General features: G+C 48.4%; 1 protein-coding gene across 1 annotated transcript in view; it reads left to right on the top strand.

Annotated features, from left to right (window-relative positions):
- Positions 1-11,564: 11,564 nt before the first annotated feature.
- LOC134985590 (mitogen-activated protein kinase 15-like) overlaps positions 11,565-26,793 on the top strand; it is a 30,024-nt gene continuing 14,795 nt past the window's right edge. The window contains exons 1-3 of the mRNA XM_063950406.1: positions 11,565-11,590; positions 12,210-12,315; positions 15,531-15,816. Coding sequence (XP_063806476.1) covers positions 11,565-11,590; positions 12,210-12,315; positions 15,531-15,816 — 418 coding nt within the window. The remainder of the gene's footprint in view (positions 11,591-12,209; positions 12,316-15,530; positions 15,817-26,793) is intronic.

Raw genomic sequence — 26,793 nt, 5'->3', positions numbered from 1 at the left:
CAACCCCGCAGGAGGCAGATGAAGAATTTTGTGCTGAGCACATTGAGGACATGAGTTGACATAATCTTGAACATCCTTTTTCATAGTGTCCCACCAATAAGATATTCGTAGAAATCCCCACATCTTTTGAACTCCAGGATGACCGGAAAACTTGGAAATGTGGGCCCACTGCAACAATCTTGGTCGAAATTTAGCTGGCACAGACATTCTTCCAGGAGGAGGGCCCAAAGCGGTGGGAGCCGCTGAAATAGAAACTGGACTGAGAATCAAAGCCTTTTCAACGGAATTCTCCTCATCCAAAGCTGTTAAAGAACGGGACAGAGCATCAGCCTTGGTGTTAAAAGTTCCAGCCCGGTACTTAATAACAAACGAGAATCGAGTAAAGAAGAGCGCCCATCTAGCTTGACGGGGATTCAAGCACTGGGCCGTCTTGAGATACAGCAAATTCTTGTGATCAGTGAAAATTGTAATTAGGTGTTTAGCACCTTCCAAAAGATATCTCCATTCTTCCAAGGCAGATTTTGTTGCCAAAAGCTCTTTGTCTCCAATGGTGTAATTTCGTTCAGCAGGAGAGAACTTGCGAGAATGGAAACCACATGGATGTAACTTCCCATCTGGAGCGTACTGCGAAAGCACGGCACCAACGCCGTACCGTAGAAGCATCAACCTCAAAAAAGAATGGTTTAAAAAAATTTGGTTGCTGAAGTACCGGAGCGGTCATAAAGGCTGCCTTCAACTGAGCGAACGCTGCTACAGCTTCAGAGGACCAATGACTTGGGTCAGACCCCTTCTTGGTTAGGGCGGTAATAGGCGCCACAATGGTAGAGAAACCCTTTATGAATTTCCGGCAGTAATTTGCAAAACCCAGAAATCGTTGTACCGCTTTCAAAGAAAGAGGCTGAGTCCAGTACTGAATGGCAGAGAGTTTCTCCGGATCCATACGAAGCTCCGTGCCCGAAATGATATAACCAAGAAATGGAATAGCAGGCCGAACGGCATTACCAGATACTCATGATGCCCGTCCCTAGTATTGAAGGCCGTCTTCCATTCGTCCCCCTGTCGGATACGTATCAAATTATAAGCTCCCCTTAAATCGAGCTTGGTGAAAACTCGGGCTCCGCGAACTCTATCAAACAGCTCCGTGATGAGCGGCAAAGGATACTTATTCTTAATGGTGACATCATTTAGACCACGATAGTCGATACATGGCCTCAGCCCTCCGTCCTTTTTCTTCACAAAAAAGAAACCTGCTCCCGCCGGGGAGGTAGAGGGGCGGATGAATCCTTTCTGCAGATTAGACTTGATATATTCCGACATAGCTTGGGTCTCGGGTAATGATAAGGGATAAGTGCGACCCCGAGGTGGCATTTTCCCCGGAATGAGCTCAATAGGGCAGTCCCAGGGTCTATGCGGTGGTAACTGATCGGCCGCCTGTTCTGAGAACACGTCTGAAAACTCCCGATAAGCCTCCGGAATGAGTCCTTCATCCGACTTGGAAGATACACGGAGCGGGTAGACAGGAGTGAGACAATTTGAATGACAAAATGGACTCCAAGAGATTATTTGTGTCGACCTCAAGTCGACGTGAGGGTTGTGAAGTTTAAGCCAAGGAAGACCAAGAACGAGATCGTGGGGCATCTCCGGAACCACTAGGAACTCCAGGTGTTCTTGATGCAAAGCTCCCACTTGCAGCTTAATTGGCACTGTACAACTTGAAATCAGACCATTAGAAATTTGGGTACCATTGATAGCAGTCAACGTAATAGGTCGTTCGACCGTCCGTAACTGTAAACCCAGATTCTGGGCACAGGAAAGGGAAATAAAATTCCCCGCAGCCCCAACAGTCCAACAGTGCCTTGACGGTTTTGACTACTGACTCAGAAAACAGAGACACGGAGAGTAAACAGTCCACTGTCAGAGAAGGTTTAGAAGAAACCCCTAGCTCGACTTCTCCAGAACAAGCTAGGACTGCCCGTTTCCCGGGCGAGACTTGCAAAACTTGAGAAAATGATCCGCGGCTCCACAGTAGAGGCAGAGTCTACCCTCACGACGACGCTGACGTTCTTCTGGGGACAGCCGAGACCGATTAATCTGCATGGGTTCGTCTGGACTCGGAATAACTGTTTGCTTAGACGGAAGAGATCGGAATCTTGACCGATCTGACCGACTACGTTCACCACCTCGTTCCTGCATGCGAAGATCCACCTTTACACAGAGTGAGATCAACTGTTCCAAGGAATCTGGCAGATCTCTAGTGATCAACTCGTCCTTTAAACGATCAGAGAGCCCATTCCGAAAAGCAGCCCGAAGGGCATCATTATTCCAGCACAGTTCTGAGGCTATGGTTTGAAAATGAATCACATACTGTCCCACTGAACGAGAGCCTTGTCGGACACGGAGCAAGTCAGTAGAGGCAGCGGTCGTCCTGCCGGGCTCATCAAAGATCTTCCGGAATGACGTGATGAAGTTGGTATAACTGGAAACCAACGGATCTGATCGCTCCCATAACGGTGACACCCACTCCAACGCTGAACCCTCAAGCAAAGAAATAATGTATGCCACCTTAGACCAATCAGTAGGAAAGTTATGTGAAAGGAGTTCAAAATGTACCTCACACTGATTGAGAAAACCACGGCAATTCTTTGGATTCCCATTATAGCGAGAAGGAGTAGGAAGCTGAAGGCGTGACCTGGTTCCAGACAAGGGTGGAACATTACTAGAGACAACCACTGGAGCGAGTACTGGAACTGGAGCTGGAACTACTGAAGCCAGAGAAGCCTGAATTTGATCCAGCCGGCCAGATAATTCCTGGAGATAATGCATCACCTGATTCTGTGCTGCTTCCTGACTCCGTACTCGGGAAACCAAGTCCTGCATGGTGCTTGCCTCTGGGTTCCGATTCCCCGGGTCCATGTGCCTGTGTCACGAACCGGTCTCTCACCTCTGCGGGTTCTGGGGTTCATCCGTTGCCAGTGCGGTTGCTCGCGGTGCTGTGCGCCCGTGTGGGGACGCGGCGTGATCAGTGGCACAGGTAATGCAGAGTCTGGGAACTGGGAGTGCGGGGACCAAATGGCCTAAGGCACTGCGGTGTGTCTGCTGTATAGGAGGTGGCCATGTTGGAGACCAAATAGGTAATACAGAGTAATACAGAGCACTTGTGAAAACACCTGTGGGCAGGTGTAAGCCAATCCCGTGCTTGTGCTGCCTTTAAGTAGGCTGGGATTATGTTACTCTGAGCCAGTGCTTTGTTGTATCAACGCTGTGCTCTAGCTCTGAGCTCTCTCCGTGCATTCCTGTGTGATTCCCGTGGTCCAGATATCGCCTCCGTTCCCAGAGGTCCGTCTGCAGCCTTCACTGCTAAAGATCCACCGGCTCTCCGCTGTGCTGTCAGTTAATTGCACACCTACTGGAAACGGTTGGATTCCCAGAGTCTTGCATGAGGTTACCTTGTCTGCCTGCTTTCAACCATACAAAGTTTGGAGGATTCCACTACCCTCAGCTGTTCGTTTGTTCTACTCTGCATTTAACCCGTTCATCACCTTGTCATCTGCTACAGTTTTCACAGTGATCTCCGGAACCCGCAAGTAACCCAATTCAGTACTTTTATTTTCTATGTTACCATAACAAGGATAATTCTTCACAGCCTCTCAGTTAACTCTCAAAACTTCATTGCAAATCCTTACAGTTATTTCTTCATGTCTGCATTACCCAGTTAAACACATTCTGCAGTTCAGCATCAAAGCTTGTTTATATTTGGACAATTCAACATTTATTCATCAGCTTGTTTTATATACAGTTCCATGAACATTTCTTTTATTTGTCTTTGAGATTTATCCTGCATATTATTTCTGCCATTCCTGCAATACTTCAGTATAATATGATGATTAACAACTTGTCATTTAATTCTTTACTGAATTGTTATTTTTAATAAATATATGAAACGGAACTTTCTTCGTCCTCCCTGCTTTCTTCATACCCCAGCACCTACACCTGTGGTTGGTCCCGGGTTAACGGATTCACAAAAACACCCGGACCTGACAGCCTGAGAATACTGTCACTGACCTAGGCTGGGGGTGTTGTGAACTCGGGGACTCCTCCGATGACTGGGAAGAGGAACCACAACTGGGTCGGAACAGGGGTGGCCTGATATAGGTTTTCCTCATACAGGACTCTGACAGTAAGGCTTGGTGAAATATTAAATAACTTTATTGCAGGAAGAGAGCAACACAATGTCATATAGCAGAAAGGAAACTTATGGGGGAGTGTCCAGGCCTATTGAAGAACTTGTGAACGATGTTAAAGATACTGGTAACTGAAGAACTAGTGAGCGATGTTTTAAAGACGCTGATGATTTGAAGAACTTGAGAACGGTGTTTAATAACACTGATGATTTGTAGAGCTTGTGAGCAGTGATTAAAGACACTGATGATTTGTAGAGCTTGTGAGCGGTGGTTAAAGACACAGATGATTTGAAGAACTTGTGAGCGGTGATTAAAGACACTGATGATTTGTAGAGCTTGTGAACGGTGGTTAAAGACACTGATGATTTGTAGAGCTTGTGAACGGTGGTTAAAGACACAGATGATTTGAAGAACTTGAGAGCAGTGATTAAGACGCTGATGATTTGAAGAACTTGAGAGCGATGATTAAGACGCTGATGATTTGAAGAACTTGAGAGCGGTGATTAAGACGCTGATGATTTGAAGAACTTGAGAGCGGTGATTAAGACACTGATGATTTGAAGAACTTGAGAGCGGTGATTAAGACGCTGATGATTTGAAGAACTTGAGAGTGGTGATTAAGACGCTGATGATTTGAAGAACTTGAGAGCGGTGGTTAAGCCCGCAGCCCACGGTGACTCCAAGGAGCACTGGTGACTGGACCGCAGAGGGATACACCAGCCGCTGGGAACGCTGGAGACTCTGTAGCACCTGGAAGCGCCGGAGACACTGGAGTACAACTTCAGAGAGACTCGCCGGGAACAAGAGCGCTGGCATCCACTTCAGGGGAAAAGACGATACTCAGGCGCAGAGGTTGTGTCCGGCGTCTGACTTTGAATCTCCCGCCTCCGCTGGATTGGCGGAACAGTCTGAAGACGTCACCTGCTCCCTGCCCACGTGATGCCGGGTGTCATGGCGGCGCCCCTACCCCGGAGAACCGCCGGGAGCCGCGCCAGCCAGACGCCGGAGCCCGTGGCCCACCGAAGGCCGCAACACAGACCAGCAGGCACGCAGGGGTAAGCGCGGCAAACGCCGCCTCTGGCGTGTGACAGACAGTTGGTGGTCTATTCATGAAGCAGTGATAAGAGCGGAGAAGTGAGCCAGTGGAGAAGTTGCCCATGGCAACCAATCAGCATTGAAGTAACATTTATAATTTGCACACTATACAGTTGTACGGAGCAGCTGATTGGTTGTCATGGGCAACTTCTCCACAGGCTCACTTCTCCACTCTTTTCACTGCTTCGTGAATAAACCTCTCGGTCTCTATCCCGTAATACAGAGAAGGAAAGATCACTCCACCAGGGTCAAAGATTGCTGTTGCTAAACGCCATCCTTTAGTCCTCCAGATTTTGTAAGTGGGATTCAGGAGGGAAGTGGGGAAATAGTGTGTGACCTGCCCGGTTTCTTATTTAATAGTATCCAGCTATTCTGTGTGTCTCTGAAAAGAATATGTGTAAGAATTTGTTGGGCCATCAAGCGAGTGGTGTATGAAGTAGATCTCCAGGCGACACGCTGATCCAATTCATAATCTGTAAATACTGATTTTTCCAACAACCAATCTGATCTATACCTGAAGAGCGTAGAAAAAGGCGAAGTCTGGAATATTTAAGCCACCGGCATGTTGGGACCTGATCTGGGTCTTTTCCCCTCCACAGAAAGGATGACCTCTATTTATTAATATGAATGATATCAGGCTTATTAAGGGAACATGGAAGCATTTGGAGATGATAGTACATTTTTGGGAACATCACGCTTTTTAGTACCACAGCTCTCCCTAATAGAGAGAGAGGTAATTTTGACCGGGTGTCTAATTGGGCCTCTATTTTGGAGAGTAAGGGATGAAAATGTATTTTATACAGCTTATGTGGGTCACGGGTTATGTTTACCCCTAAATATTTAATATGTGATGGCTGAACCATGAATTGTGACCGTATAGGGAGCTTCGTGAGTGCGGCTGAAAGGTTCGTTATTGGTAGTATTTCAGATTTATTAATGTTGATTTTATATCCGGAGATATGGCCGTAGGAATTAATGATATCCATGATCACTGGAATAGATTTAAGGGGATCCGAAATAAATAAAAGCATGTCGTCTCCAAATAAACTCCGTCACCTGCCTGCTTCCTCAGGCAGCGTTTCCCGTCACCTGGCCGCCTCCCCAGGCAGCGTTTCCCGTCACCTGGCCGCCTCCCCAGGCAGCGTTCCCCGGCAGTTGGCCGCTTCCTCAGGCAGCGTTCCCCGGCAGTTGGCCGCTTCCTCAGGCAGCGTTCCCCGGCAGTTGGCCGCTTCCTCAGGCAGCGTTTCCCGGCAGCTGGCCGCTTCCTCAGGCAACGTTTCCCGGCAGCAGGCCGCTTCCTCAGGCAGCGTTTCCCGGCAGCAGGCCGCTTCCTCAGGCAGCGTTTCCCGGCAGCTGGCCGCTTCCTCAGGCAGCGTTTCCCGGCAGCTGGCCGCTTCCTCAGGCAGCGTTTCCCGGCAGCTGGCCGCTTCCTCAGGCAGAGTTTCCCGGCAGCTGGCCGCTTCCTCAGGCAGAGTTTCCCGGCAGCTGGCCGCTTCCTCAGGCAGAGTTTCCCGGCAGCTGGCCGCTTCCTCAGGCAGAGTTTCCCGGCAGCTGGCCGCTTCCTCAGGCAGAGTTTCCCGGCAGCTGGCCGCTTCCTCAGGCAGAGTTTCCCGGCAGCTGGCCGCTTCCTCAGGCAGAGTTTCCCGGCAGCTGGCCGCTTCCTCAGGCAGAGTTTCCCGGCAGCTGGCCGCTTCCTCAGGCAGAGTTTCCCGGCAGCTGGCCGCTTCCTCAGGCAGAGTTTCCCGGCAGCTGGCCGCTTCCTCAGGCAGAGTTTCCCGGCAGCTGGCCGCTTCCTCAGGCAGAGTTTCCCGGCAGCTGGCCGCTTCCTCAGGCAGCGTTTCCCGGCAGCTGGCCGCTTCCTCAGGCAGAGTTTCCCGGCAGCTGGCCGCTTCCTCAGGCAGAGTTTCCCGGCAGCTGGCCGCTTCCTCAGGCAGAGTTTCCCGGCAGCTGGCCGCTTCCTCAGGCAGAGTTTCCCGGCAGCTGGCCGCTTCCTCAGGCAGAGTTTCCCGGCAGCTGGCCGCTTCCTCAGGCAGAGTTTCCCGGCAGCTGGCCGCTTCCTCAGGCAGAGTTTCCCGGCAGCTGGCCGCTTCCTCAGGCAGAGTTTCCCGGCAGCTGGCCGCTTCCTCAGGCAGAGTTTCCCGGCAGCTGGCCGCTTCCTCAGGCAGAGTTTCCCGGCAGCTGGCCGCTTCCTCAGGCAGAGTTTCCCGGCAGCTGGCCGCTTCCTCAGGCAGAGTTTCCCGGCAGCTGGCCGCTTCCTCAGGCAGAGTTTCCCGGCAGCTGGCCGCTTCCTCAGGCAGAGTTTCCCGGCAGCTGGCCGCTTCCTCAGGCAGAGTTTCCCGGCAGCTGGCCGCTTCCTCAGGCAGAATTTCCCGGCAGCTGGCCGCTTCCTCAGGCAGCGTTTCCCGTCACCTGGCCGCTTCCCCAGGCAGCGTTTCCCGTCACCTGTCCGCTTCCCCAGGCAGCGTTTCCCGGCACCTGGCCGCTTCCCCAGGCAGCGTTTCCCGGCACCTGTCCGCTTCCCCAGGCAGCGTTTCCCGGCACCTGGCCGCGTCCTCAGGCAGCGTTTCCCGGCACCTGGCCGCGTCCTCAGGCAGCGTTTCCCGGCAGCTGGCCGCGTCCTCAGGCAGCGTTTCCCGGCAGCTGGCCGCTTACTCAGGCAACGTTTCCCGGCAGCTGGCCGCTTCCTCAGGCAGTGAGAGTGTATGGATTCTAGGTTAGAGGATGAGTGACCTGCAGAAGGCAGGGAGGAGTCTCCAAGTACATGTGAAAGTAACAGGGACTGAGTTGGTCAGAAAATGTAAGCAAAAAGCCACCAGGGTCAGACACTTGGTGATATTCAGTCCTTTACCTCACCAGAGTAGAAAATGAATAACGATGGAGGGAAGGATGGGTTTCCCCATAGCGGTATAAAGGGGTATGGAGTTGGGATCAGGGTTTTTGTTAAGGGATATCCAGATAAAGTAGTTATCATAGAATATAATATGTTCTAAGAGTTTCCTGGGAATAGCGGAAGCTTTAGCATTAGGAGGGCACTAGGCAAGTGTCCACCGTTTAATTGAGTATTTTCCTGTAACCAATCACTAATATACCTAAAAAAGACTGTCAAAGACGAGTGTAGGTCAGGAACTCCCAAACCTCCTGTTTTACAAGGAGCCATTTGTAGTTTTTTCGTGTTGCCGTAGGAAGTGAGACATAAGGTGGCCCGAGAGGATCAGCAGTTTTTCCACGGCACCCCTAGGCCAAAAGTTAAGTAAATTTTGCTTACTTGTCATCCTTATGGTCAGGAATGTGGTGGTGGACACGGTTGTGCTTGTGTTTGTCTACGTGTTTTGTGATAGACAAAACCAGCGCTGGTGGCTGCCAATCACATTGACTATAAATAATTTGATTTAGTCGTGGACCACCAACCCAGGGCACCACTGCAAGTGTCATGTGGCACCCCAGGGAGCCACAGAACCCAGTTGAATTCGATAAATCTGAGATGACCTGGGTTCCTAAATATTTCAGTTGGTAGGAAGCATGTTTAATGGAAGCTTCAGTGGGTGTTGAATGGAGAGGTAAGGGTGCATTATTCACAGGATGCCATAGATTGCAGGAAGCCATGTTTAATGGAAGCTAGAGTGGGTATTGAATTGAGAGGTAAGGGTGCATTATTCGCAGGATGCCATAGATTGCAGGAAGCCATGTTTAATGGAAGCTAGAGTGGGTGTTGAATGGAGAGGTAAGGGTGCATTATTCGTAGGATGCCATAGATTGCAGGAAACCATGTTTAATGGAAGCTAGAGTGGGTGTTGAATGGAGAGGTAAGGGTGCATTATTCACAGGATGCCATAGATTGCAGGAAGCCATGTTTAATGGAAGCTAGAGTGGGTGTTGAATTGAGAGGTAAGGGTGCATTATTTGCAGGATGCCATAGATTGCAGGAAGCCATGTTTAATGGAAGCTGCAGTGGGTGTTGAATGGAGAGGTAAGGGTGCATTATTCGCAGGATGCCATAGATTGCAGGAAGCCATGTTTAATGGAAGCTGCAGTGGGTGTTGAATGGAGAGGTAAGGGTGCATTATTCGTAGGATGCCATAGATTGCAGGAAACCATGTTTAATGGAAGCTAGAGTGGGTGTTGAATGGAGAGGTAAGGGTGCATTATTCGCAGGATGCCATAGATTGCAGGAAGCCATGTTTAATGGAAGCTGCAGTGGGTGTTGAATGGAGAGGTAAGGGTGCATTATTTGCAGGATGTCATAGATTGCAGGAAGCCATGTTTAATGGAAGCTAGAGTGGGTGTTGAATGGAGAGGTAAGGGTGCATTATTCGCAGGATGCCATAGATTGCGGGAAGCTATGTTTAATGGAAGCTGCAGTGGGTGTTGAATGGAGAGGTAAGGGTGCATTATTCGCAGGATGCCATAGATTGCAGGAAGCCATGTTTAATGGAAGCTGCAGTGGGTGTTGAATGGAGAGGTAAGGGTGCATTATTTGCAGGATGTCATAGATTGCAGGAAGCCATGTTTAATGGAAGCTAGAGTGGGTGTTGAATGGAGAGGTAAGGGTGCATTATTTGCAGGATGCCATAGATTGCAGGAAGCCATGTTTAATGGAAGCTAGAGTGGGTGTTGAATGGAGAGGTAAGGGTGCATTATTCGCATGATGCCATAGATTGCGGGAAACCATGTTTAATGGAAGCTAGAGTGGGTGTTGAATGGAGAGGTAAGGGTGCATTATTTGCAGGATGCCATAGATTGCGGGAAGCCATGTTTAATGGAAGCTAGAGTGGGTGTTGAATGGAGAGGTAAGGGTGTATTATTCGCATGATGCCATAGATTGCGGGAAGCCATGTTTAATGGAAGCTAGAGTGGGTGTTGAATGGAGAGGTAAGGGTGCATTATTCGTAGGATGCCATAGATTGCAGGAAACCATGTTTAATGGAAGCTAGAGTGGGTGTTGAATGGAGAGGTAAGGGTGTATTATTTGCATGATGCCATAGATTGCGGGAAGCCATGTTTAATGGAAGCTAGAGTGGGTGTTGAATGGAGAGGTAAGGGTGCATTATTCGTAGGATGCCATAGATTGCAGGAAACCATGTTTAATGGAAGCTAGAGTGGGTGTTGAATGGAGAGGTAAGGGTGCATTATTCGTAGGATGCCATAGATTGCGGGAAGCCATGTTTAATGGAAGCTAGAGTGGGTGTTGAATGGAGAGGTAAGGGTGTATTATTCGCATGATGCCATAGATTGCGGGAAACCATGTTTAATGGAAGCTAGAGTGGGTGTTGAATGGAGAGGTAAGGGTGCATTATTCGTAGGATGCCATAGATTGCAGGAAGCCATGTTTAATGGAAGCTAGAGTGGGTGTTGAATGGAGAGGTAAGGGTGCATTATTCGTAGGATGCCGTAGATTGCAGGAAGCCATGTTTAATGGAAGCTAGAGTGGGTGTTGAATGGAGAGGTAAGGGTGTATTATTCACAGGATGCCATAGATTGCAGGAAGCCATGTTTAATGGAAGCTAGAGTGGGTGTTGAATGGAGAGGTAAGGGTGCATTATTCGCAGGATGCCATAGATTGCAGGAAGCCATGTTTAATGGAAGCTGCAGTGGGTGTTGAATGGAGAGGTAAGGGTGCATTATTCGTAGGATGCCGTAGATTGCAGGAAGCCATGTTTAATGGAAGCTGCAGTGGGTGTTGAATGGAGAGGTAAGGGTGCATTATTCGCAGGATGCCATAGATTGCGGGAAGCCATGTTAATGGAAGCTAGAGTGGGTGTTGAATGGAGAGGTAAGGGTGCATTATTCACAGGATGCCATAGATTGCAGGAAGCCATGTTTAATGGAAGCTAGAGTGGGTGTTGAATGGAGAGGTAAGGGTGCATTATTCACAGGATGCCATAGATTGCAGGAAGCCATGTTTAATGGAAGCTAGAGTGGGTGTTGAATGGAGAGGTAAGGGTGCATTATTCGCAGGATGCCATAGATTGCAGGAAGCCATGTTTAATGAAAGCTGCAGTGGGTGTTGAATGGAGAGGTAAGGGTGCATTATTCGTAGGATGCCGTAGATTGCAGGAAGCCATGTTTAATGGAAGCTGCAGTGGGTGTTGAATGGAGAGGTAAGGGTGCATTATTCGCAGGATGCCATAGATTGCGGGAAGCCATGTTTCAGGTTTGGTAAGGAAGAGCTGCATAAAGAGCTACTTAAAGGTCAACAGCGCCAATTCAAATAACATAAACTAGAGGGTAGCTGTGAAGGTCTATGGTCAAGGGTTCCAAAATTATAGCGAAACGTGAGGGGATAAAGGCATGAGCTTTTCCTTGTATAATAAAAGGTAAGGACAGGTGTCCACTTCATGAGACTTGATTGAGAGTTAGTATAATGAACTTCTGAGAGTGTCAATGAAAGATTCTGGCAACCCAAAACGCCACATTGTCAACAAATGACGTGTGCCTGTACTCTGAGCATGATATGGTATGAGGGCACCAGTGATGGCATCTATTGGTCCAGTGTCCCCAGTATAAGCATGTGTTGGTGCATAATAGGCAAGTCATATCATATAAAGTCCATCATTGGTGGTCCCAAAACCTGTACTGGCTAATCCAGAAGTCTTCAGAAAATGCATCTGTTCAGGTTTATTACATTCCCAAGACAGCTTCCTAGCCTCCCTATATTACTGATCCCACATATTACAAGTCACAGTGTCACTGATCCCTAGAGCAGCATTACTGTGTGACTGGGTCATAGAGCCACTATAGACTCTGTGGATCGCTGTGTAATCTGTTTCCTGTAGATTGTGAGCAGTGCGTTCTACTTTCTGTTAGTTTCCAATCTTGTTTTATTCCTGTGTTTGTTCCAGACCATAAAGTACTGTGGAATATTCTGGCCGGATATAAATAAATAAAAATCATTTATTATGTTTGAACTTGATATCTCTGATTTCTGCCTCTCAGATTTCATGCTCCAGCTCGCGAGCCGGCCCTGGATTATGATGTCATTCTCCCTCTTGATGACGACATTCAATTGTCTGTGGCTGAATATCGAAATAAGTTGTATGAGGTGAGTAATTTGGAAAATGAACCATGTATCTTCCCGGTTGTCTCCAGATGCCAGCGGGGGTCATGAAACTATCAATAAGGGTAGATTACGCACCCATCCACTTGTCTGAATGATTGTCCAATGTTTACTTAAAATGTCTTCAGTTCTGGTTCACGTTGTCTTTCCATATCCCCTTAAGTCAATGCCAGTTCTGGAAACCACCACATAGAATAACCCTGTCAGACAGGCCCATAGAGGAGGATTAACCCCGCCACTGCCCCTCTCTGGTGTGCTTCTGCCTATGGACACCAGACATGTCCCAGATGTATCCTCCAGAGACACATCCATCTTCCAGATGCCTGAACAGGCTGCTATTGCTCCCTCCTTCCCCTCTATGTCTCCGTAGTAATTTTAGAGGGGATTGTTTGCCTTTTACAACATTGCTGTTTGTATAATGGGGGTCATTCTGACATTGCTCGCTGCAGTTCATTGCAGCGCAGCGATCAGGTCAGAATTGCGCGTGTGCCAGAGCCGCAGTGCGCCTGCGCATGGCTGACAGCCCGGCTGTCGTTGCCTAGTGATCGCCTCTGCCTGATTTACAGGCAGAGGCGGGAGGGGGCGGCACGGCAGTGTTTGGCGTGACCGGACCGCGTGGGGGGTGGTACGCAGCGGTTGTGTGACATCACACGCAGCCGCTTCAAGCCGAGCAGCAACGAGTAGGAGCTACTCCTGAAGTGCAAAGGCACTTCAGCGGCGGGGCAGGGTCTGGCATGCGGGGTGGGCTAGCCCTGTGCTGGGCGTCCCCCCGCATGTCAGTGGATGATCGCAGCTGTGCTAAATTTATCACATCTACGATCAACTCTGAATCACTGCCAATGCCTCTGAGGAAAGGTTGGATTGTACATATTCTGTTTACCCTGTCCTGCCTCTTTCCTTTTCTCTGTAAAGTGTTTGGGAATGGTAATAAAGCCGTGACGCTCTCTGACAAGAGTAGAACAGGGGCGTTTTTTGCTTGTCCTAAGTGTAAGGTGATACAGGCACGGTCTGGCTGGAGCTGTCTGTGTGACTTGTCATGCGATGGCCCAGGTAGATGCTTTGCCTGCGAGTGCTCCCCTACCTGCGGAGACTGGCTTGGGTGGCAACCCTATGGCTGTACCTGAGGACTGGGAGTCTGCTTCCTTTTTCATCTCCATCTACTGAGCCTCCTTGAGCTCAAGCTTTTGCTAGATCTGTTCATACTTTGGTGCATGTCTCTCGAGAGTCTGATGAATCCTTCCGTAGCACCTAAGACACAGAAGAGGAGACTGCCAGGAATCTTTTAATCTTGGCAGAGTTCCAATGCAAAGGTCTGCTGGGGATAACATTATTTACTATGAGTATGATCTTCAGCAGTGAGAGCTTTGTGTTTAGGCTTGTGGCAAGCAGACTCTGAGTAGAAAGGATGCTTGGAGTCTCTGTCCTTCTGTCGACATATTTTATTCAGTCCACAGTTGGACAAGATTAACACCCTGGGCAAAGTGAGAAGACTTCCTTTCTCTCCTCTTCAGCACCTATCCAAGGGACCTTTCTTCCATTCCTTTTTTCCTGACAAGAGGTCAGTCTGCTTCATCCAGGGGAGGTAGATCCAGGGGATGCCAATGTTGGTTGTCTTACCGTCCAAAATTCAGACTATCCATTAAGCCTACTGCATGACAAGTTGCCCTCCAATATAGCGGATTCTATGGCAGGAGACAGTCTCTCCTTTTTTCAGGACAGAGTGGAAAGTCTCTCTCCAGATGCCTGAATTTGGAACATTGTCTTCATGTGATACCAGGAATATTTTATGGGACCATCTCCATAGGTTTTTATTTATAGGTCTTTCTGCATCATTACAAAATCATCTGGCCCTAAAAGGGGCTGTCTGTTGATTGAACAAGTGAAGATTATGTCCCCCCCAGCTTCCAGCTATACGCAGTGGGGTATGTCCTTTGTTGCCCATAGCATAGCCAACATCATGCTGCGGACAAGGTTAGGGTTACTAATCCCAATCACAGTCCACGTAGATGGGGTCGACCTATAGACATTGTCTGTCTATATCCGGTTTCTTTATGGAGATGGGGAAACTCTGCATTGTGTTCTGTAGTTTTATGGGATCAAGTGAAGATGATGTCCCCCTAGGAAGATTAGTTGTGTCAAGTGAAGATTATGGGGGCATGTGTTAAGCAGTGATAAAAATGGAGAAGTGGCCCACTGCAACCAATCAGCATTGATGTAACATTTATAATTTGCATACTATAAAAGTACACAGAGCAGCTGATTGGTTGCCATGGGCAACTTCTTCACTGGCTCACCCCTCTACTTTTATCACTGCTTAGTACATGTCCCCTTAAGTCCTAGGGGGACGTAATCTTCACTTGATCCAGAAAACAGTCATTGATGTGTACTTGTTTGGAATGCTCTTCTAATCCTTCGAGTTGGTCCAGGTCAGCAGCTTCCATTGTAAGGAATTCCAGATCTGGCTGCTTTCTGAAGGGAACAGGTCACATATTTTCCTGTTCCAGGGAATCCATCTTTATGCAATGGCTCGACTATTATTTCTCCAGGACCAGAGATCCAACTGCTCTTCTGGATGATGTCATGGTGGTTCCATGGGATGTTCAACTAACTTATCTCCTTCCTCCAATCTCAGTGTTGGGTTCTCAAGTGACTGGAATTCCCGGGGACTCCAGGTTAATCATCCATGCACTCCTATGACAAATTCTCCAGGATTGACACATTTGTATCCAAGATACAGTAATAGATTGTTGGTCCCAAGGTGCTTTGCACTGCTACAGGCACTCCCTCCCTTGAGGACAGCTTTGGGACGTCTCCAGTGTTCCGGTGTCCCCCAGTGGAAGTATTTTTGCACTTACTGTAAAATCCATTTCTCCGATTCCATGGAGCACACTGGATGCCCTCCCAGCGCTTTCTGTTATTTGTTCTTGTTCTGACCATAGCTCTGTTTGGATAGTTTCATTCTGTGTTCTCTCTATCTCCGCTTGGGCTTGGTTAGCGTTACAGAAGTTTGTGATGATCACGGATATATAGGGGGAGGAGCAAGTTTTAGTGTCTAGCTCTATACACCTCCATCTGTACACCGTATTTCAGTATCCTCCATGGAATCACAGACTGGTTTCACCATAGGTACAACAATCCTGCTTTTTCTTTCAGCAGTACATACACAATCAACTTACTGACCTGTTTCTGTTTTCCTGCAGATGATTCTTGAGAGAAAAATTAACACTCGGCGACAAAAACGAGAAACCCTGAAAGAAAGTGCAGACCCTATGGCCAAACATTCCGAAGAGCCAAGTTGTGTGCAAGCAAAAGAGGACACAGAAGCTCCTATGGGAAATACTGGCAGTGTTCCAGGATCCCTCAGCCACACTGTTCATCATACTACGGACTGCGTTACTGCACCTGCTGGGCAATCAGACACCCTGCAATCTGCTCCTAAACCTAAGCCTCCCATTTATAACCCTATAACACACAGTGTGACACAGTGTATGTAATATAGACGTGATTACATGCCTTTTATCATATGTTATCTTTTACTTTTATTTAGTGCACAGGTTCTCAAACTCGGTCCTCGTTACCCCACACAGTGCATGTTTTGCAGGTCTCCTCACAGAATCACAAGTGAAATAATTAGCTCCGCCTGCGGACCTTTTAAAATGTGTCTGTGAGTAATTAATACACCTGTGCACCTGTTGGGTTACCTGCAAAACATGCACTGTGTGGGGTAACGAGGACCGAGTTTGAGAACCTGTAATTTAGTGTTATTCATCACTTCTCTCTTTCACCCTTCTGCCCTCACATCTTGTTCTCGAAGTTCTCTCTATTGCACTCCTGCACTCACCCCTTCCTCTGGCACTTCTCTCTCTTTCCTTCACCCCTTCCTCTGGCACTTCTCGCACTTTCCCTCACCCCTTCCTCTGGCACTTCTCGCTCTTTCCCTCACCCCTTCCTCTGGCACTTCTCGCTCTTTCCCTCACCCCTTCCTCTGGCACTTCTCGCTCTTTCCCTCACCCCTTCCTCTGGCACTTCTCAGTCTTTCCCTCACCCCTTCCTCTGGCACTTCTCGCTTTTTTCCTCACCCCTTCCTCCGGCACTTCTCGCTCTTTTCCTCACCCCTTCCTCTGGCACTTCTCGCTCTTTTCCTCACCCCTTCCTCTGGCACTTCTCGCTCTTTTCCTCACCCCTTCCTCTGGCACTTCTCGCTCTTTTCCTCACCCCTTCCTCTGGCACTTCTCGCTCTTTCCCTCACTCCTTGCTCTGGCACTTCTCGCTCTCTCCCTCACCCCTTCCTCTGGCACTTCTCGCTCTTTCCCTCACCCCTTGCTCTGGCACTTTTCGCTCTTTCCCTCACTCCTTGCTCTGGCACTTCTCAGTCTTTCCCTCACCCCTTCCTCTGGCACTTCTCGCTCTTTCCCTCACCCCTTCCTCTGGCACTTCTCGCTCTTTCCCTCACCCCTTGCTCTGGCACTTCTCGCTCTCTTCCTCACCCCTTGCTGTTTCACTTCTCGCTCTTTCCCTCACCCCTTCCTCTGGCACTTCTCGCTCTTTTCTCCTACGTCTTAGAGGATTCTGGGGTCCACTTCAGTACCATGGGGTATAGACGGTTCCGCAGGAGCCATGGGCACTTTAAGACTTCTTCAGAGTGTGAACTGGCTCCTCCCTCTATGCCCCTCCTCCAGACCTCAGTTTAGAAATGTGCCCAGTCAGACTGGATGCACTCTAGGGGAGCTCTACTGAGTTTCTCTGAAAAGTCTTATGTTAGGTTTTTTATTTTCAGGGAGACCTGCTGGCATCAGACTCCCTGCTTCGTGGGACTGAGGGGGCAGAAGTAGGAACCAACTTCCTGAATAGCTTCATGGCTCTGCTTCTGGCTGACAGGACACCATTAGCTCCTGAAGGGAACTGAATGCTGGGTACACCTAGATGCTCACTCCCACAGCACGCCGTCACCCCCCTCACAGAGCCAGAAGTCAGATGAGTGTTAGAAGAGAGATCTTCAATCAAGGTGACTGCTAAAGGTACCGCGCGGCTGGCGGGAGCGCAGTGCGCCATACTGCCCACACAACACAGGCACTGCAGGGTGCAGGGCGCGCGGGGGGTGGGGCGCGCTGGGCAGCATGAAACCTTATAAAACTGGTAGAAAAGGGGCATAAGATGCCGAGGCACAGCCCTACCCCCGCGAGTGTAAATATAGTTATCAGAATCTCTGAGGAGAAACGCGCCAGTCAGCCAGCACACTGCTCAGCGCCATTTTCTCTCCTCAGGCTGCAGAGACAACGCTGGTCCTCCTCCACTACTGAATACAAGTATCAGGGTGCAAAACAGTGGGGGCACAGTGAAATTGGTGTGTCAGGTCTCTGGTTTTGTCTGTCCCCGGCGGGGGCGCTAGTGGGTCAGTGTTGGTGCGATGTACAAAGCGGGGAGGCAATATGAAAGTCCTGTGCATAAGCGCTGATATTTATTAATGTGAAGCAGATGGTATAATACTGAATACAATGGAAACCGGTAATGTGGAAAACTATGACAGGTAACTGAATCCAAACAACATAAAAGTCTCTTGCAGCAGAACGTGAAATAACTTGATAATGAATGCAGGTAAAATAATAGAACTCCAGTAGTATTTGGAAATACACAGTCTCTGAATAACACAGGATAAACGGATAATGGTTAGGGAAACAGAACTCCGGAATATATGAGTAACTCACAGTCTCTGTAAAGCACAAGTCCATATAGCCACACTTAGGCTAAAGCAGGAGACAGTCTCTAAGCCAGTAGATGTTATACTGCTGAGTTGCACAGATGGTATGCTGACAATTAGTGCACAGGTAAGTAATGAGAAAGAACACCTGAGGAGAGTCTCTTACTGCTAATGGGTTTGAAGCTGGATGTACCTGAAGACCGGAGTAACAGGTGAGCTGTAGAAATGGAAGCTGGAACAAATGAGGTAACCACAGGGGAACGCTGGAAACAGGAACACAGGAACTGGGAGAACTAGACACAGGGTATGTGACTCGTTGTCCGAGGCGATGAGAGTGAGCCCCGGACAGGAACTTATACCCCTTGCTCTGCAGTGATTGGTCGCAGTGTTCTGGCTGGAAACACAGGGCTGGATTAGATGCCGGGATTAGCTGAGTGCAGGCAGCATCCATACAGACCGGATGCCGGCACACAGCGGAACACAAACGCAGGACCAGACTCAGGGGTACTCAGCGACACGGGAGATGACGCTCGCGGTCAGCGCATCCATGCAGCCGCAACTGGGGCCATGACCTCCGGAGGCCTGCACACCAGCGCGCTGGTAGGTGAGACGCAGCTGACCGCCGATTCCTGACAGTACCCCCTCCTTTATGGGTGGGCACCGAACACCCACGAGGCTTGGCAGGGAAGAGTCTGTGGAAGGCTTATACCAACCGTGGAGCGTGCACATCCGTAGCGTTTACCCAACTCCTCTCTTCAGGACCATATCCAGACCAGTCAATTAGGTATTGCAAATGACCGTAGCGATGACGAGAGTCCAAGATCTTTTCCACCTCGTATTCCACGCCCCGATGAGTTTGTACCTTTGGGGCTACTGGAAGCGCTCTCTGGAAACGATTGGGAATTAGTGGTCTGAGGAGAGAAATATGGAATGAGTTGGGAACTTTCAAATAGGAAGGCAGTTTTAATTTATAAGCCACCGGATTAATAACATTTTCTACTGGAAATGGTCCAATAAACCGTGGAGCAAATTTCATCGAAGGAACTCGGAGACGGAGATTCCGAGTAGATAACCAGACTTTGTCGCCTAGCTTTAAACTAGGAACTGCTCGTCTCTTTCGATCAGCAAACATTTTATACTGTTGAGAAACCTTTTTAAGAGATAGGTGAATCTTCTTCCAAATTTGAGAGAACCGTTGAAGAGCAGAAGCAGCTGCAGGCACGTCTATGACGGGTAAATTTTGGAAATCCGGTACTCCTAGGATGTTGACCATAAACTGCGAAAAAAGGAGTTTTATCTGTAGAAGTATGATAACGGAAATTATGAGCAAACTCCGCCCAAGGCAATAAATCTACCCAGTCATCCTGTGAAGAAGAAATATACAGTCTTAGATAGGTCTCAAGCTCTTGATTTACCCTCTCCATCTGCCCATTTGTTTGAGGGTGATAGGCCGTAGAAAACTTAAGTTTGACTTGTAGCGCAGAACACAGAGCCCTCCAAAACCTTGCCACAAACTGTACACCACGGTCAGATATTATTTCTGTTGGAAGTCCATGTAACCTAAAGATTTCACGAAGAAATAACTGTGCCAGCTTTGGAGCAGAGGGTAACCCCATGAGTGGGATGAAGTGTGCCATTTTTGAAAACCTATCAACCACTACCCAGATGGTATCATATCCATTAGAGGGAGGAAGGTCTGAAATAAAGTCCATTGATAAATGAGACCAGGGGCGCTTGGGAATGGAATTTGGTAGCAATTGGCCTGCAGGAGCCTGACGAGGAACTTTGTGCTGAGCACATTTGGGACATGAAGCTATGAATTCTTGAACATCTACTTTCATATGAGGCCACCAATAAGTTTGGGACAGAAACTTGAAAGTTTTTAGGACTCCAGGGTGACCAGTAAATTTAGACGTATGAACCCAGGACAGAAGATTTGGACGAAGCTCAGGAGAGACAAACATATTGCCTGGAGGTGTAACTTGGGATACCCCTGTAGCTGCGAACACCACAGGATTTAATATGGGTCGAGCAGCTTGTTCTGATGATTTCTCAGTTGAACTCATAGAGCGAGATAATGCATCTGCCTTAACATTTTGTGAGCCAGGTCTAAACATCAACTTAAAATCAAAACGAGAAAAGAATAGGGCCCACCTTGCTTGTTGGGGATTCAGACACTGCGCTGCCTTCAAGTAAAGAAGGTTCTTGTGATCCGTGTAGATGGCAATAGGGAATCTCGCACCCTCCAGCAGATATCTCCATTCTTCAAGGGCCAATTTGATTGCCAACAGCTCCTGGTCACCGATGGTATAGTTCATTTCTGCGGGCAAGAATCTACGAGAGAAAAACCTGCAAGGGTGAGTCTTACCATCAACGCCCACCTGGGACAGGACTGCGCCCACGCCAACAGTTGAGGCGTCTACTTCCAAGATGAAGGCCTTGTTGACATCTGGTTGTTGTAACACGGGAGCTGAAATAAAAGCCTGTTTTATTTTATGAAAAGCAGACAGCGCTTCATCAGACCATTGGGAAGGATTTCCCCCTTTTCGGGGTAGGCAGGTAATTGGGGCTATTAATGTGGAAAAGCCTTTAATAAACTTCCTGTAGTAGTTAGCGAAGCCAATAAAACGTTGAACTGACTTGAGTGTTGTTGGAAGAGACCAGTTCTCTATGGCTTCTAGTTTAGCTGGGTCGATTTGAAGGTCTGTTCCGGAAATAATGTATCCCAGGAAAGATATTGAAGAAGCTTCAAACGTGCATTTAGATAGTTTGCCATACAGATGATTCTGTCGAAGACGTCGAAGAACCTCTTTTACCTGTTGGCGATGAGTAACTAAATCACGGGAAAATATCAGGATGTCATCGAGGTAAACTACCACACACTTATACAGGAGATCTCTAAATACTTTGTTGACAAAGTTTTGAAACACAGCCGGGGCATTACTCAAACCGAAGGGCATCACTAGATATTCGTAGTGGCCATCACAAGTATTGAAGGTGGTTTTCCACTCATCACCACTTCGAATCCTGATTAGATTGTAAGCCCCGCGAAGATCCAGTTTCGTGAAGATGGAGGCACCTCTGACTCTGTCAAACAGCTCTGTGATGAGAGGTAACGGGTAACTGTTTTTAATCGTGATGTCATTTAAACCCCGATAATCAATACAGGGGCGTAGTCCTCCATCCTTCTTCTTAACAAAGAAGAATCCCGCACCGGCCGGGGAAGAAGATGGACGGATAAATCCTTTCTGTAAATTCTCCTTTATATATTCGCTCATTGTTTGAGTCTCTGGAACTGAAAGAGGGTATGTACGCCCTCTAGGTGGCTTGCTCCCTGGAACCAAATCGATGGGACAGTCCCATTCTCGATGAGGCGGCAAGACATCAGCAGCTTTCTCACTGAAGACGTCAGTGAATTCCTGATAGGCCTCTGGAAGGCCAGACTGAGGTTTTACACTTGTGGATTTTATTGGACATACTTGAGCTAAGCATGAATGGAGACATGAGGGACTCCACGCCGTCAACTGTAAGGTAGACCAGTCAAATTGTGGATTGTGCAATTGAAGCCAAGGCATACCCAGTACAATCTCATAGGTAGCTTTTGGTATGACCAGGAATTTGATGAGCTCAGAATGCAGGAAGCCCATTCCCAGAACTACTGACTTGGGGGTTTATTTACTAATATTCGTGTTTTGTCCGTTTTGAAGGGTGTTTGAACTTGAATGGTATCGGGTGCATTTTACTGCAACTTTTTGAATCCTGATACGGTCCTTCACTAAGCTGCCGAGTTTTGCACAATCGTTTTTTCCGATGTCGATGTGATTCGTAATATCAGGTAGTGTTTTTCGGGAGTCATGAGTAAAACACTGCCTGAAAAAACACAAGAAAACCCGGCCGGATCTGTGAGATCCGTGCAGGGCTTCATTGTGTACCTTAAAAAGTTCATTAAAGTCTTTAAAATCCTGGAAAAAATAGCGTGGGGTCCCCCCTCCTAATCATAACCAGCCTCGGGCTCTTCCCAGAGGAAGACCCTAACAGGTCGAAACGCGTTGGAGCTACCCATCTATACTACATTGGACTGAGGACGAATATTCACTACAAAGAAGGACAGTACTGCTAATCCTTTCCGCAAACCATCCGGTCACGTGATCCGGAGTTCCGGAAGCAACCGGTTGCCAGGCGACGGAAGAAGCCCGAGACAGAGGAGAGTGGAAGGCGGAGGGGAAGGGAGAAGGTAAGTCCCTGTAGGAGGAGGAGAGGCGCGGCCAGCCGCTCGGAGAGCCCCGGCCGGGTCCACTTCGCCTCTGTGACAGGCGCACACCCCAGGTCAGCGGCCCCACAGAGCGGGCCTGATTCGGGCGCTCTACTGTGGGACGTGCTGCAGGAGGAATAGCGCCAGTCCAGGGTCCTTATTCTCCACTCTAACCAAAGCATACACTACCGCTGTCAACTGTTCATCACTTCACAAGAGAATCCTTCACTTCAGAGCACAGATTAGCGGGACGCCGCTGTCTGTATAGACTTGTAAACCATTTGGACTTTAGTACATATTATCATTAATATTTTTTTGTGGCATTTTTCTTTTTCTTTTTTTCGACTTTACAAAGATTACAGCATTTGTTCTTTCAATTGAACCTTGCACTTCAGAATTTAAGCTCAAACCAGGAGCGTGCCCCAATCACTGATTGACTTTTAAACCGAATTTATACCTGTTGGGAAAGAAAGTATCTCAGCATCTTAGAATAAACAACCTTAAGTATATTACCTGCTTTTTCATTATTGATTTTAGCTTCACTTTATAACCGTATCACTCACCACTACAAATAGGGTTTGAGCGCTGGTTCCCTGTGGTTTTATCCACATCTGTATAGTTCCCCCATATTGAATCAACCAGCACCGGGCTCTGCGCCTGGTCCTGGTTCCAAAAATACGGGGGACAAACAGCGTAGGGGTCCCCCGTATTTCTGAAACCAGCACCGGGCTCCACTAGCTGGGGAGATAATGCCACAGCCGGGGGACACTTTGATATCGGTCCCTGCGGCCGTGCCATTAAAACCCCAACTAGTCACCCCTGGCCGGGGTACCCTAGAGGAGTGGGGACCCCTTCAATCAAGGGGTCCCCCCCTCCAGCCACCCAAGGGCCAGGGGTGAAGCCCAAGGCTGTCCCCCCCATCCAAGGGCGGCGGATGGGGGGCTGATAGCCTTGTTGAAAAAATTTGAATATTGTTTTTAGTAGCAGTACTACAAGTCCCAGTAAGCCTCCCCCGCCAGATGGTACTTGGAGAACCACAAGTACCAGCATGCGGTGGAAAACCGGGCCCGCTGGCACCTGTAGTAGTACTACTACTAAAAAAATACCCCAATAAAAACAGGAGACACACACCTTGAAAGTTTAAGTTTATTACATACATGCACACCTCCAAACATACATACTTACCTATGTTCACACGAGGGTCGGTCCTCTTCTCCATGTAGAATCCATGGGGTACCTGTGGAAAAAATTATACTCGCATAATCCAGTGTAGATCGGTCCTCTTCTGTTCTCTGTATAATCCACGTACTTGTAAAAAAAATAAAACGCAAACCCGACCACGCACTGAAAGGGGCCCCATGTTTTCACATGGGACCCCTTTCCCCGACTGCCAGGACCCCCCCCCTGACTCCTGTCTAAGAGGGTTCCTTCAGCCAATCAGGGAGCGCCACGTCGTGGCACCCTCCTGATTGGCTGTGTGCTCCTGTAGTGTCTGTCAGGCAGCACACGGCAGTGATACAATGTAGCGCCTATGCGCTCCATTGTAACCAATGGTGGGAACTTTGTGGTCAGCGGTGAGGTTACTTTCGGTCAACCGCTGACCACAAAGTTCCCTCCAGCTAGTGGAGCCCGGTGCTGGTTTCAGAAATATGGGGGACCCTTACGCATTTTGTCCCCCATATTTTTGGAACCAGGACCAGGCGCAGAGCCCGGTGCTGGTTGATTAAATATGGGGGAACCCCTGTCATTTTTTCCCCCATATTTTTTCAACCAGGATCGGCTCAAAGAGCCCGAGGCTTGTTATGATTAGGAGGGGGGACCCCACGCAATTTTTTTTTCCAGATTTTAAACTAAACAGACCCTTTCCCATAGATAACCAAGCACAGATCTCACTGATCCGGGCATGGTTATCCAAACTAGACTGGAAAAAGCAGGTCTATTTTTTTGCTGCTTTTTTTAACGAATCGAAAAAAAACAGACCCGCACTTGAGCACTCAGAAACTAACACCCAAATACGAATGAATAATGAATGGCCGTATTCTATGAAATAACAGCCGCGTTTGACCGATGGTCTATTCATTCGTATTTCGGGACGTTGTCATTCAAACCATTACGAATAGACCAGACACTGCCGAGATTGGTGCTTAGTAAATTCCCGGATTGGGACTTAGAAAAAAGCACAAATCGACCAAACTCGGATTTTCAGTAAATACTGGCCTAGGTCTGCTGAGTGATGGATCCATCAGCAATACAGCTTCCGTCTACGGCAGTAAGATAAACCGGATGAGACCGCTTTGACACTGGGAGAGAGAGTCTATCCACTGCAGCTTGTGTGATAAAATTCCCAGCAGCACCACAATCCACTAAAGCGGACAAAGACTGGAGTCCATCTGGCATTTCCAAAGTGACAGGCAATATTAGGTCTTGAGATGAAGGAGCTTTATTCAAGGTCCCTAACTTGACTCCTCCTTTGCAAGTTAGGACCTGGCGTTTCCCCGACCGAGCAGGGCAGGAACCAATCAGATGACCATCCGCAGCACAGTAGAGACACAGTCTTCCCTTTAATCTTCTGGACCGCTCCTCAGGTGTTAAACGAAATTTGTTTACCTGCATGGGTTCGTCAGCAATGATAGGTGGAGACTGTACAATAGGCATAACTCTGTGCTTGCGAAGATCACCTTGAGAACGTTCACAGGCTCGCTCGCGTAGACGTAGGTCTAACTTGACACATAGAGAGATTAGGGCCTCCAGTTGCTCTGGTAGATCTCGAGTAGTCAATTCATCCTTTATGCGGTCAGACAGACCATGCCAGAAGGCGGCAACCAATGCCTGGTTGTTCCACTTCACCTCTGATGCCAATGTCTGGAACTGAATGACGTACTGACCCACAGTACGTGTTCCCTGGCGGATCTGAAGGAGGTCTGAGGAATCAGAAGTCGTACGCCCAGGCTCGTCAAAGATGCGTCGGAATGCGGCAACAAACTCTGTATAATTATTCAGCAATGCATCTGCTCGCTCCCACAGCGGAGAAACCCAATTCAGAGTAGACCCAGCTAAAAGAGAGACAATATATGCAACCTTTGCTCTAGGTGTTGGAAAGTTCTGTGGTTGCAATTCAAAGTGGACTTCGCATTGATTCAAAAATCCACGACACATTTTAGGATTACCATCAAATTTACTTGGTGTAGGAAGATGGATACGAGACATTGGAATAGAAGCAACTGGAGAGCTAGAAACTATGGAACTAGGAACAGGAGCAGAAACTGATGGGGACACTGGAGGAGCTGAAGTTGGAAATGACTGTTGCAGAGTATCTAAGCGAGAAGACATTTCCTGCAGGTATTGTATAATCTGCTGCTGCGCAGCCTCTTGACCATCCAGTCGTGACACTAAGCCTTGGAGTGTCCCTGACCCCACACTCTGACCACCGTCCGGGTCCATGGGCCTCGCCTCGGACAAACTGTCAGGTCTCTGGTTTTGTCTGTCCCCGGCGGGGGCGCTAGTGGGTCAGTGTTGGTGCGATGTACAAAGCGGGGAGGCAATATGAAAGTCCTGTGCATAAGCGCTGATATTTATTAATGTGAAGCAGATGGTATAATACTGAATACAATGGAAACCGATAATGTGGAAAACTATGACAGGTAACTGAATCCAAACAACATAAAAGTCTCTTGCAGCAGAACGTGAAATAACTTGATAATGAATGCAGGTGAAATAACAGAACTCCAGTAGTATTTGGAAATACACAGTCTCTGAATAACACAGGATAAACGGATAATGGTTAGGGAAACAGAACTCCGGAATATATGAGTAACTCACAGTCTCTGTAAAGCACAAGTCCATATAGCCACACTTAGGATAAAGCAGGAGACAGTCTCTAAGCCAGTAGATGTTATACGGCTGAGTTGCACAGATGGTAAGCTGACAATTAGTGCACAGGTAAGTAATGAGAAAGAACACCTGAGGAGAGTCTCTTACTGCTGATGGGTTTGAAGCTGGATGTAGCTGAAGACCGGAGTAACAGGTGAGCTGTAGAAATGGAAGCTGGAACAAATGAGGTAACCACAGGGGAACGCTGGAAACAGGAACGCAGGAACTGGGAGAACTAGACACAGGGTATGTGACTCGTTGTCCGAGGCGATGAGAGTGAGCCCCGGACAGGAACTTATACCCCTTGCTCTGCAGTGATTGGTCGCAGTGTTCTGGCTGGAAACAGGGCTGGATTAGATGCCGGGATTAGCTGAGTGCAGGCAGCATCCATACAGACCGGATGCCGGCACACAGCGGAACACAAGCGCAGGACCAGACTCAGGGGTACTCAGCGACACGGGAGATGACGCTCGCGGTCAGCGCATCCATGCAGCCACGACTGGGGCCATGACCTCCGGAGGCCTGCACACCAGCGCGCTGGTAGGTGAGACGCAGCTGACCGCCGATTCCTGACATGGTGCTTTATATTGTGTTTACATTATAAAAAAGCGCTTGTGTCAGTGGGCATTTTATGTTTCACAGG

This window comes from Pseudophryne corroboree (genome assembly GCF_028390025.1).
Source record: "Pseudophryne corroboree isolate aPseCor3 chromosome 5 unlocalized genomic scaffold, aPseCor3.hap2 SUPER_5_unloc_4, whole genome shotgun sequence".
Taxonomy (NCBI): domain Eukaryota; kingdom Metazoa; phylum Chordata; class Amphibia; order Anura; family Myobatrachidae; genus Pseudophryne; species Pseudophryne corroboree.
Note: the sequence above shows the minus strand (reverse complement) of the source record. Positions and strands in the feature narration are given on the sequence as shown.